Source organism: Protomyctophum parallelum (genome assembly GCF_964188405.1).
Source record: "Protomyctophum parallelum genome assembly, chromosome: 23".
NCBI lineage: Eukaryota > Metazoa > Chordata > Actinopteri > Myctophiformes > Myctophidae > Protomyctophum > Protomyctophum parallelum.
Window position 1 is genome coordinate 17772304 of NC_139715.1, and position 12915 is coordinate 17785218.

The window sequence follows — 12915 nt, forward strand, 5'->3', positions numbered from 1 at the left end:
ATTTGATTTTGTAGACCTCAAGATCAGGCAGATTATAGTTATAGTCACCAATGTACACTGTTTTTAAATGTACAAATATTTATTTCCAATGTGTTTAATTATTTTGCATGCATGCATGCGTGCGTGTGTGTGTGTGTGCGCGCGTGCATGCGTATGTGTGTGTGTCTGAGTGCTGCAGACTCACGTGTGCACTGCTCCAGCGGCGTGTCGAGGCTCATGTGGACGTTGTCGAGCCAGACGTGGCCCACGGTGCCGTGCTCCACGAAGCCCTCCATCACCACCTGGTGGACAGGAGGAGGACCATGGAAGAGAGGGTGGAGGTGGAAGGAAGAGAGAGAGAGAGAGAGAGAGAGAGAGAGAGAGAGAGAGAGAGAGAGAGAGAGAGAGAGAGAGAGAGAGAGAGAGAGAGAGGGCAAAAAGCATGGTGGTGGTGGTGGTGGGGGGGGGGGTTGCAAGAATGAAAGGGAGAGAAGAGAAGGAGGTGATGATGACGAAACGTTAGCGCCCGTGTTACCTCCTCATAAGTAAGATAAATTAACTGTGTTGGGGCAGAATAGATGCACAGTAATGTTAGCGAATGCATTGCTTAACGCAGTGGTTCCAAAGGAACCTTTTTCATTTCAAGGTCCGCCAGTTTGGTATGCATTATAGGCCACGGACACCCATTACCTGTGTTGTCTGTCTATCACGCCTTTAAATATCCTGCCAAGTATAAACCACCCTTAAGACCCTTAAGACGGCACACACTGCACTAAAAAGTGCGGTGTGTGTGTGTGCTAGGGGCAGTGGTTCTCAAAGTGGGGTCCAGGGACCCTCGGGGGTGCATTGAGGGGTTTCCAACTGTATACAATACACTTCCATCGCACATTATTACCTGGAAGTCTTTGGGGGAGCGAGGCAGGATGGCGCGCCCCTCCTTCCAGGCGGGGCCCTGGTCTCCCCGCAGCGCCCAGAGGAGGGTCTCCTCGTGGTGGGCGTCCCGGAGCAGGATCCTCAGGCTGCCCTGGGCCTCGCCCCACAGCTGGTAGGAGAAGACCAGGCAGAGGGGTCCGGTGTCGGCCGTCACCACGGGGCTGACCAGCCGGGCTCGCTGCTGCGCCGTCTTGGGGCTGGCTTCCACCGACAGGTAGCTGTTGAGTTCTGGACACACACAGAGAGAGAGAGAGAGAGAGAGGCAGAAGCTTATGAATCCAGTGTTCATTTCCATATGACAGTGTTAAACATTACACTTGTGTGAAGGGAGGGGCGCAAGATAGATTAATATTGGCCATATGATGTCTGCGTTCTCATTTACTGGCCTAAACAAACATTAAACTACATAGACTTGGCTGGAAAACGATGTACGTCATAAGTGCTGTAGTAAACAGAAATTTAAAGTAGCACCGACATACGTGACCGGTTAAAACACAAAAAGGGGTTCCCGCCCTGTATCAGTCAGTGAAGGAGCCCAAACCGGGAGGACAAAGAGCCTTCGTCCTTACACCCCCCCCCCCCCCCCCCCACCCTGTATCAGTCAGTGAAGGAGCCCAAACCGGGAGGACAAAGAGCCTTCGTCCTTACACCCCCCACCCCCAACGCTCCCCGCTGACAGGTGCCGCGACAGCCCATACAGGAAATAGAATTGAATAACAGTGACAAATATCACCCTCCCTGTCCGGCTTCCCTCCACCGGACATGGACCATTTTGTGTTTGTATATACTGTACATAGACGCTCGACAGCGTGCGGATACTTTACCACATAGCGCCACCCGAGCAAGGGTCCATTTCTAAAGGGCTGAGATGCTGTGCGTAAAGGGCGATGAAACCATGACCTTATATAAAAACATGGCAGGCTCTAGTTTAGTTTATTTTTTTCCATACAAAACTGGAAGACTGAAGCCTAGGCTTATTACGTCTACCCTTTTGACATTTAACTTAAAATAATAAAAATTAAAATAAATATGTATACCTCTTTTAGAGGTTTTCAAACAAAAACAGTGCATGTGTCTTATTTCTACTGAACAATGTAATATTCAAGTAAAAGAATAAAATAATACTGCTCACATGCCCTTTACATTTTTTTCTAACAATCAGTTGCATCTGAGCAACACAGCTGCAACTGATCAAATTCAAGTCAAGTGTGTGTGTGCGCGTGCGCGCGTGTGTGTGTGTGTGCGTGTGTGTGTGTGTATGAACGTGCAAGCACTGACCAGTGGCACATCCATGGCTGTGGGCACACATAAATCTAACACACCCATTATTAATGTTATTAGTTGCAGCTGCTTTGCTCACCATGCCTGCCATGTTTTTTCTTTTCTTTCTTTCTTTTTTTTTTTACTGCTGCTGTTGTTGTTTATACCTGAACTGGAAAACAAATGACAAAACCGGCCTAGAGTTTCATGCCCCTCAAGCTCATTCCAGCGCTATATCGTAATACAAAAGCACCCGTTTTTAAGAGGCTTTTGTCTTTTAGTTTAGTTGAAATGGAAAAAGAAAAATACAAGGTTACAGCAGTTTGAGGATCTACAGTATCTCTCTCTCTCTACACACACACACACACACACACACACGCACGCACACACAGACACAGACACACACACGCACACACACACACACACACACACACACACACCCATAGAGATACAGATCACATTCAAATCTCTGCCGCTGCCGTGAAACAAAAGGCCAACCAATCAACAATTACCAACAATTACTAACAGTAACATTGTCTGGCGCACAATGGAGGGGGGATGTCGACGTATAAACACATGCCTGACAGAAGAATGGAGCCCTGTTACAGTCAGAGAGACCACCACTCGGAGACGCCACGCAGCACTGATTTAACCCCCCTCCTCCCCTGTTCCTCTCTCCCTCTGGTCTGGTCTAACCTCTTCCAGGTGAAGTGATTTGGACAACAGCATATTATTGTCCAGAGGAACACCGAGGCCAAGACGTCTGTTTACGCCCCAGAGGATGTTTGCTCTGCTCGCCTGGAGAGACCCACACCGATTCCACTGGGACACGGTCACACAGCATATTATGAATGTATGTGCCCGTTTCTGACTCGTCGTGTGTGTGTGTGTGTGTGTGTGTGTGCGCGCGTGCGTGCGCGCACGCAATACATTGTGTATGTTAATAATGAGATCTTGTGACGTGTGTGTCTGTGTGAGAGAGTTCCTTAATAGCAAGGTGTCTGGGGAGGAACTTCATAAGTGTTTCCTGTGGGAAAATGTCCAATATCAACAATTTGCTGATTAAATCACCTCTTATAGGAAGTGTTTGTGTGTGTGTGTTTGTGTGTTTGTGTGTTTGTTGTTATGTGAATGTGAATGTGAATGCCTACGCCTATACGTGCGTGCGGTGCTTGTGTGCATGTGTGTGTCGGTATGAGTCAGACAGCACGTGGGACAGTGTGTGTGTGTGTCCCTTGGCCTTTTCACGCACCTGCACCTCGTGTGCGCCATATAGTGCATGTGCATGAGAGCCCTGCGCATATCTGTGTTCAGCTCACCAAACGCTACTGTGACTCCACGAGCCATTTTATCGACCGTCGTTAAACCACAATGAAGCCCCAGCATCCCTGTTCTGAGCATGTCACAATAGGTGAAAACTATTATGTCAAAATTAGGCGAACGTTTGTCAAACGTATACACGCGGTTGTCGAAAAGACAAATATCTGGCATGAATCGACAAACCATACGGTAATAATAGACGGTCATTTGGTATACATTGCCTATGGACAAATTGCCCGTCTAAATGTTGTGAGGTTTCTTTTTTCCTCTGCTATTCACGCTACGTGACATACAGCGAAGAATGCACGGCTAAAGAGGTTATCGATCCCCCTCGGATCGGCCTCCGAGCCCCCCGTCAGCTGGGCGGTGGAACGCAACATCGTCAGACAGCGCACCCACCCACCCACCTCCACCCCCCCTCCCCCATCGCTCTGCGTCCTGTTACGGCAGACAGCTCATAATCTCCGCCGGCCTCGCTCTGATGTATGTACAGCATGGAAGGAGCGCTATTAATCCATTTCACACGGCGGCGGAGTCCCGCAGCGGCCCAAGCAAACAAGGCCTCAATCTGTGAAGCCCTCGTTAGCAGGTTCCCGCTAATGGGCTTTCTGTGGGGGTGGTGGGGAGTGGGGGGATGTTGTACAATGCTTAACCCATTTTGGGCGGGAACCCATTTTGGTGTTTGAAGCATTGTGTTATACTTTAGCTATTGAAAATTAGCAGATCTACAAGCTCAACTTGTAGGTCTGCTATTTTAGAAAAATGGTGAAAATGTGGTGCAGATCTTTGAATATATTCTTTCAGAGCAAACATTTTTAACTCAAATCTTTGCTTCCTGGAACAACATACTTTCAGATGGGGGTTTTACAGATTACAGATCATTTTTGGGGTCCTTGACATGAAATATTGAGCACCACTCATACAGAAATGTACGGTAGGTATTTCAGAAAACTGTCATTTTTTTTTTTTTTTGACGCCAGGCCTAAATTGGTTAAAAGCACCACTCGGAAGATGTATGAGATGAGATGTGGCGGTGGAACATACTCTGATGTATTACTTATATGTAACTCTCCTCTTCTGCCCTATCCATTTCCGCTCACTTTTTTAATATCCGTTTCTGCTAAAGCAGCAAGCGATATGTATGTTTAGATTATTTCTATTTAGATTGGGATACATTTGCAGACTGTAAGACGAAGCGGAAGTGCGGAGGAGGCTCCACTTTCTTATTGCTTACTCATGATAGAGCCCCGATTTAACACAAGTGCTGATTTTTATTTATTTATGTATTTACCATTGAGCTAATAGAGAGACCTTTGACATGATCTAAATGTCTCAGTGTCCGAGTGTCCGCCCTGGGACTGGGAGGCCGGGGTTTGATCCCTGGGCCGGGTCATACCAAAGACTCTGGGAAAATGGGACCCCTATTCCTCGCTGCTTGGCACTCAGCATCAAGGGTTGGATTGGGGGTAAGTCCCTGTGACATACAGCGTCATGTCCAGGGGGGGGGGTACTCGTACATCAAGCCGTATCACGCTACAGAAACAGAAGATAGGCTCCTGCCCCTATGAGCCTCAAGGCTTACTTAAATGTCTCAATGGAAGAGCAGGGAGACTAAATACAACCTCCCCAATTGTATAAGTTATATATTGTATTATCATACTCTGTCTCTGTTAAAACTCTGTCAAATCACTAATCAGCCCAACTGATGATATTTCTAATTAATTAATCCATTCTCAAATCAAAAGCTAGGTGTGTTGTCATGCTCATTTCAGCACGGCTGGGTAGCCTATTTGAACCAATTGATTGGTCAGAAGAACTACCTGTAGTATTATAAATATTTCATTCCACTTTTGTCTTTTTTTCTCCTTTTTTGGGGCGACTCCTCTGTGTACCACCAGAGGGGGGGGCTCAAGTACCACCAGTGGTACTAGTACCAGTGGTACTAGTACCACTGGTACAAGTACCAGTGGTACTAGTACCAGTGGTTGGGAACCTCTGCTCTATACCATCCATATTGGACAACATAACATATTTTTCATCAAAAAGTTACACTAGTGCCGCATTGTTAAGTAGAACAGAAATGCAACTGCTGTTACAAGTAAAATTCCTTGATTCAAATCTGTACTTTAAAATAATACATTAGATTAAAAATAGCCTACTAAATAGACGAAATGAAGAATATATACTCGTCACATCACATGTTTACAGGCATAGTGCAGTGGGTGAAATTAGTTTTTGTGCGAGCTTTGACGGACACGCTGGGCCACGGTACTATTAATTGGGGTTAGACGTCAGAAATATAGACCCAAAAAAATGGGGAATGAAAATGTGTTTCAGAGTCAAGAGGGTACAGGAACAGGCATTTAATAATTGAAGGATCATAATTATCCGTGGTCCAACTGTGCTGGCTGTGCTCCCATTTAGGCCTGACGTCGAAATGAAAAGAAAGTTCGCTTTGAAAGAATATATATTCAAAGATTTGCGCAGTATTTTTATGCTATGAGCTTGTAGATCTGCTATTTGTAAGTAGCTAAAGTATAACATAATGCTTAGTTAAAAAACCAAAAGGGGTTCCCGTCCAGAATGCGTTATGGGTCGCAGTATGTTTTATGTATTTTTGTATGTATGTATTAAAATGTTGTGTTTTCTATATATTTTTCTATTATTTAAAAAAATATATATACATACACACAAAAATAAAGAATCTAACATTCTTTGAAAGAAATGCCATCAAACAAAATAAAAGTAATTAAAATGTACTGAAATAGCTGATCTACAAGACCTACAAATTGACACGCTGAAACCTTATAGGTGTGCTATTTTCAATAGTTTGGGTCACGGGAGACGGCCAGGGAGACGTCACAGTTCTTCTGAGTCTTGAACTAAAAAGGTTTGGAAACCACTGGTGTATCCACCATAGTGATCTTCATGGTGTATCCACCATAGTGATCTTCATGGTGTATCCACCATAGTGATCTTCATGGTGTATCCACCATAGTGATCTTCATGGTGTATCCACCATAGTGATCTTCATGGTGTATCCACCATAGTGATCTTCATGGTGTATCCACCATAGTGATCTTCATGGTGTATCCACCATAGTGATCTTCATGGTGTATCCACCATAGTGATCTTCATGACGTGCTTATATTTGTCTTGTGAAAGTTAAGTTATGGCATAATTGACTTTATGGATTCACTTGAATGGATTTCAAAGCGCGAATTGGTTTGAAAAGTCTGGCCGAAAACCGAACCCCTCGAGAAAAGGTTGAGAAATGAAATTCATTAGCCTACTTTGACTCAATTATTCAGGTTAGAAGTGTAAAGTTTTAATGACTAGCCCTTACCCGTTGTGAGATATTGCACCCCCCCCCCCTTGTGGCCATGAGGGGTACTGCGCCCTGTGTGCGTTTTTAATTTACTAATACATTTATTATTAATTTATAATGGGCTTCGTTAAGACCTCCATATTATTATGGTCAATGCCTGTGTGAAAAGTGGGAGCGATTGGTGCAGGCGGTGAGGCGCTACGGCGGTGTTTCTGACAGACGTTCAGACTGAATTATAGTATGATGATGATGATGATGATGATGATGATGATGGAGAAAGTAGACAGACACAGTCTGAAAATGAAAGCTATTCGTGGACATGGTGATTATACAACATACTATGAATTGATAATGGCACGCTCTATGGTCCTTTAAATGTCGCTCTCAATATATCCTCACTTTTCAATGTTATAGAAAAACCACACCCCTGTGAACTGAGCGGTGCGGGCCGCTCAACACCGCCACTGGCTGGCTGTCGTTATAGAGCTCAGTGTGAATGGCCCTTTAAGTGTCGCTCTCAATATATTCTCACTTTTCAATGTTATAGAAAAACCACACCCCTGTGAACTGAGCGGTGCGGGCCGCTCGACACCGCCACTGGCTGGCTGCCGTTATAGTGCTCAGTGTGAATGGCCCTTTAGGCTGCTAGGTCACCCAGTGTACAGTACAAACATACACACGCAACATTTCCATCTGGGGCCTACAGGTCCCGCTTGACACATACAAAAACGCCTGCCGGCTTGTCACACGATTTGTCTGGCGTGTCGTGTCGGCACGGGACACCAAAAGGGGTTAAGAGCCAGTAGCTCTTATTAAAGTTTAGTTGGGGAACGGGAGATTCCAGAGAGTGAGATGCCATTCCCTGCTCGGCCATTTTAATGCTCAGCCATTACTGCATGGCGCATACCCTCCCGATGAGGATCACCGAGACTTCCATCTGCGCCCTCTATCTCGAAGGAATAATGACTCACTTTTCCTTTCATACACCCTCGCGGTTCACAAGTGAAGCCGTATTCATAAAAGATACAGCATATGGGTTTTTTTCTGCTGCGACAGGGATTTATGCTTTTGTAGCCTTTCCTATGGATTATTTTCTATCTTCTTCTTTTTTTTTATGGCTTTCGCCTTTATTTTATATTTTTTTATGGGGGGATAGACAGTAGGCTGAAAGGAAATGGGGAGAGAGATGGGGGGGAGGAAGACATGCAGTAAAGGCCGTCGGGATCGGGAGTCGAACCCGTGGCACACTGCCAGACTGGATTACCAGCCTGGACCGCTGAGCCACGGCCCAGGCCAATTTTCTCTCTTCTAGCGGTGTAAAGGGACCAATAATATGCCGGCATTACTTTATCCAACCAGCTGCGCAGATTTTAACGATCAATAAATTGTGTTCTGGCTTGGATCAATGGAACTAAAAGTAACTTTATCATTTAAAACATACATTTTTGGCCAATCACTTGATGGCCCACTCGCAAAATATCCTTACGGCCCACCAGTGGACCCACAAGTTGAGAACCGCTGGCCTAAAGTTTATTTCAAGTCAAAATCAATTGTATTGGTCAACCTTGTGCTTACACCAAAATAGAGGGTATGCACGTGACATCATCAATATACCCTTAAGTTATGCAGGAACACCTAAAAAAAAACCCCTACTTTCTGGCCTTGACATCCAAACAGAAAAGTCTTATCTGATTGTATTATTAAACGCTGTTAAACGACATTAAACTCACTTTGCCACTGGAGTTTATGCTTGTGCAAACCCCTCTATACAGCAGCATAGAAACGGTAGCAGACGGTAAAAGCACATAAAGTAAAACAAGAGCGTGTAATGTCCGTGGGGGTGTGATGGAATGAAAGCAGTCTAAAGGGTGACCGCGGTGGTGGGTGGGGGTCACTCACCGTGGTGGTACAGGGACCACAGGAGAGGAGCGTTGGGGTCATGGGTCCACCCACACAGGCCCTGCTCAAAGTCACACGCACCATGGGAGCCTGCTGCCGGACAGAGGGAGGAAACCACTGTCAGTCATGTCAGAGAACATGTAGGAATGTACACCACCGTCTTGCTTTGTGGAGATGGATATGTTACGGTTTCTTATGCGGTCATTGTTTCTTTTACATCATCCACTTTAGCGGTACTGTCAAGTAACCGCGTGCATGCACAGTCAACCGATGTACTCGAGAACAATTTCAAAGCACCTTTACTTGACTTCCGCTACATATTATTGTACTTTTGCACCGCTGCATGTCAAACACATCTTATTTGACAGCTTTAGTTGATATTACTTGGCAGAGTCATTCTTCAAAAATTATTCAAAGCTGCTGTATTTTCGAATAGCAAAAGTATCCAATAGCACTTACGTTGTTAATGATCAATAATAAAAGCCAACTTGCGTGATATATACAGTATATATACTTCTGAAATGGGAATTCTGCATAATGAGTACTTTTACTTTTGCTACTTTAACCCCTTTTGGTGTTAGCTATTGAAAAATAGCAGATCTACAATCAGACCTACGAGATTGTAGGTCTGCTATTTTTGAAAAATCGAAGAACGACTGACATAGAAACATAGGTCTTTCAGAAAACTGTCAGGATGTAGAAGACATTTATAGAATCTGATCCCAGGTCAGAATGGGTTAAGTATGTTGTTCTCCCAGTGAGCGTATGCGTAGATCTCACCTGTCGTCGACACGGAGGCGGTGCTGGTTTCCATGCCGGCGGGCAGGGTGGGCGTGGCCGTGTCTGCCGGGGTGCTGGTTTCTATGGGAACAAGGGGGAAAAAAACACAGGCTCGGTCAACATGAGGTCAAAGTTCAAAGCCAAGCAGTGGCCAGAGGTCATCAGTCAGGGAACCAGTCACATTGAAAAGACTCCACGAAGAGAGGCCCCCGAGGGGTCTTCAAATACCTTACATGTCAAGGACCACCCGTACATTCTCCAGAGGTACAGACCCGTACGGGTCCATTCTCAGAGGTACAGACCCGTACGGGTCCATTCTCAGAGGTACAGACCCGTACGGGTCCATTCTCAGAGGTACAGACCCGTACGGGTCCATTCTCAGAGGTACAGACCCGTACGGGTCCATTTGTACTCTCAACGGTTACAGACCCCTGTAAGGGACCACTACAAAGTAACTAGTAGCTAAAGTTGTCAAGTCGTATAATGTGCAATATTTGCCTCTGAGATCTATAGTGAAGTGAGATCTGAAACCGAGCCGTATAGCGCATCACGGGGAGGTTTGGAGACACAACTCGTGAAGCCGTCAGACGCGGCTTGTTTGTTCTAAAAACGAGTGTGGCCGTAAAGCGTGCAGTGATGTCATGGTCCCGCCCCCTCCTCCCGCCTCTGACCAATCGCATCCATCCCACCCACAGCGTGAGAGCCAGGCAGAGATAGCCGCCAAGGGGGGGCCCCTGGAGTCCCTGGGGGGGGGGGGGGGGGCTCGACGTGTTGTGTATGTCTCTCTCTCACACACACACACACAGTGATAGGACTAGTTTAACTCCCCTCGACCTTGGACAGAAAGATCACACTCCGGGCCTCTCACTAGCAGTCTCTCGCACACACACACACACACACACACACACACACACACACACACACACACACACACACACACACACACACACACACACACACACACACACACACACACACACACACACACACACACACACACACACACACACACACACACACACACACACACACACACACACACACACACACACGCTCGCCCCCCTGTGTGTTATTGTATTGAGTTGCTGCCTCCCCCTCAATTCATAACTCATACATACGCCATCGGGAGGGGAAGGCGGGCTGCAGAAAGTGAGAGGTGATGACTTCTTCTGGCCTCCCTGACATGCATTCAGACACACACGGATCAGCCTCCACCGCAAACAACACGCACACGCATCAATCCCGAGCGATACGCTCATTAAAAAACACACACATGCGGGAAGACTCGCCCACACACACAGATGCACGCACAGACGTGCACATTTGTATTACTGTAGTTGTGAGGACATCAGCAGTTTAGGGCGTCATTTTTAAGAATGGCATCGTTTTTAAGAATGGCATCGTTTTTTACCCTAAAGCCGAAAATACAAGCTCACAGCGTGTCACAGGGCGATGCGCTGTGAGCTTGAAGATCGGTTATTTTCGGTGCATGACAAAGAAAATAAATGAAAATCCCAACCCTGAACCTAAAATGCCTAACGCTAACCTCAGTATTTTCCCAATTGTAATCCTAAAAGGCCCAAACCGCACCGATGACTCTCCATGCAACTCCTTGCAAACGGTTGTGAGTAGTTGCATGTAACCATTATCCCCCAATGGCTGTAGTTGCAAGGAGTTGCATCGGTGTGACATGTCCTTAAAGCTGTTTTGTTGCAAGGAGTTGTTGCATTGGTGTGACATGTCCTTAAAGCTGTTTTGTTGCAAGGAGTTGTTGCATTGGTGTGGTTTTGGCCTTTAACTCCAAAAACCATTTCCCCCACACATTAAACAACAAATTCTCTTAGGAGTTGTCAATTTCTCAAATTCTGCAATCACAAGAATAGCAATTCCCGTCTGTACACGCGCACACACACACACACACACACACACACACATGTCGAGCAGACACCGGTAGGAATGTGCAGAGGGTATAAAGCTCTGCATTATGAGGAGCAGATGGGTGCTACACCATGCTGTGTTATGCAACGGCGTGTGTGTGTGTGTGTGTGTGTGTGTGTGTGTGTGTGCGTGTGTGTGTGCAGACGTTTCGGGTCACGCCGTCATTTCAGCCATAACTCATCTCATGTCCAAACGGGACGGACCGTCCACAAGAGAATCACCCTCGCCTCGCCGCTCGCCCGCCCGCCCAACGGGGAAGACTTTCCCGTCAGCTATTCTCGTCCCGCGGATTCTTTTTAAAACACAGCTGTGAACGTTTTGACTCGTCCCTTCTCCATTTCACGTTACATCGGAAATATGCGACGTAAAAAAATATAATGCCTGCTGATAGATACGGGTCAAATGGTAAATAAACTATGGCTTTGGAGGTCCAGGTTAGTGGGTTAGGCCTCGTGGGAACAGAACTACAGACAGCACACGTTTATACGAAAACAAGAGTTTTAACGTTTCAAGGTTCTATAGTCTTTGCGGGTGAGTGAATGCATGGCCGATATTGCTGCCCACCGAGGTTGTGCCAAAGTTGTGAGTTTGAATCTGCCATGGTCCATCCGGCCTCTTTCGAGCGTCTATATACGAACACCGGCCTGTCGGCAGGGACTGTTGGCCAGGAGGGGTAGGACAGACGCTCGGTGGGGGCTCCTCACTGGTAGGTGAGTCAGTAGGATACACAACACATAGACATGTGTGTGGGGAGGAATCAGCTGGCATAAAGCCTATACTGTACGTTGGAGAGAAAAATGGGTACAAAAGCAAACTAGCAAACAAAACGAAAAACACACTTATCTGGAAGGGTCATTGTGGAAATATATCTGTGAAATATACCTGTCAAAAAGGCCAATAACTGTAAAAAGAAAGAAAGAAAGAAATCAAAAACAAAGGAAAACACTGAAAAAGTTGAAATCTAGCGTCCCAATTTGAAGGCATTTCACAAAAGAAATGTCCAAAAACAAATACCCGATCAAACAAATATATCATATGTTTAAGTGGTTGAGCTCCGGATATCAATCAGCACTCCATGTGCAGTCATTTGCAAAGAAACAATCTGTTTCGCTCAACGCGCCGTGCCTTTGATCAGGGCACCGTAATGGAAGACACTGCTGTGTTCTTACATACATCCCCCTAATCGGTCGGCCTGCTTCGTCTCAACTCAGGGCTTAACTCCAACAGCCGACATTGTGTTTCTATTTTTTGCCGACGTCCCTCCCGGTGACATCATCGGTCGAGCCGAGGCCTATAGCGCTCGCTGACACGCTCGCCGGCACGCAGACATCTGGAAGCATGAAGGCCCCGGCCGCGACTGGAACACATCATCGCCTGTCGAAGCGGCAGCGACCGCCGAAAACCTCGTAGCTCCGTCTTTCTACTTTGTCTTTGTAGCTTAACCCATTTAGGCCTGACGTCGAACCCTAACCCTTTTT

General features: G+C 46.2%; 1 protein-coding gene across 3 annotated transcripts in view; it reads right to left on the reverse strand.

Moving 5' to 3' along the window:
• Window positions 1–12915, reverse strand: part of LOC310854197 (neuropilin-2-like) — a 96264-nt gene that overhangs the window by 12664 nt on the left and 70685 nt on the right. For 2 of the 3 annotated variants that reach the window (XM_083758734.1, XM_083758736.1), the window contains exons 12-15: window positions 9500–9580; window positions 8720–8812; window positions 875–1140; window positions 185–281 (exon numbers count right to left, since the gene is read on the reverse strand). In XM_083758734.1, the coding sequence (XP_083614860.1) occupies window positions 185–281; window positions 875–1140; window positions 8720–8812; window positions 9500–9580 (537 nt within the window). The remainder of the gene's footprint in view (window positions 1–184; window positions 282–874; window positions 1141–8719; window positions 8813–9499; window positions 9581–12915) is intronic. The other variant, XM_083758735.1, reaches the window with a different exon arrangement.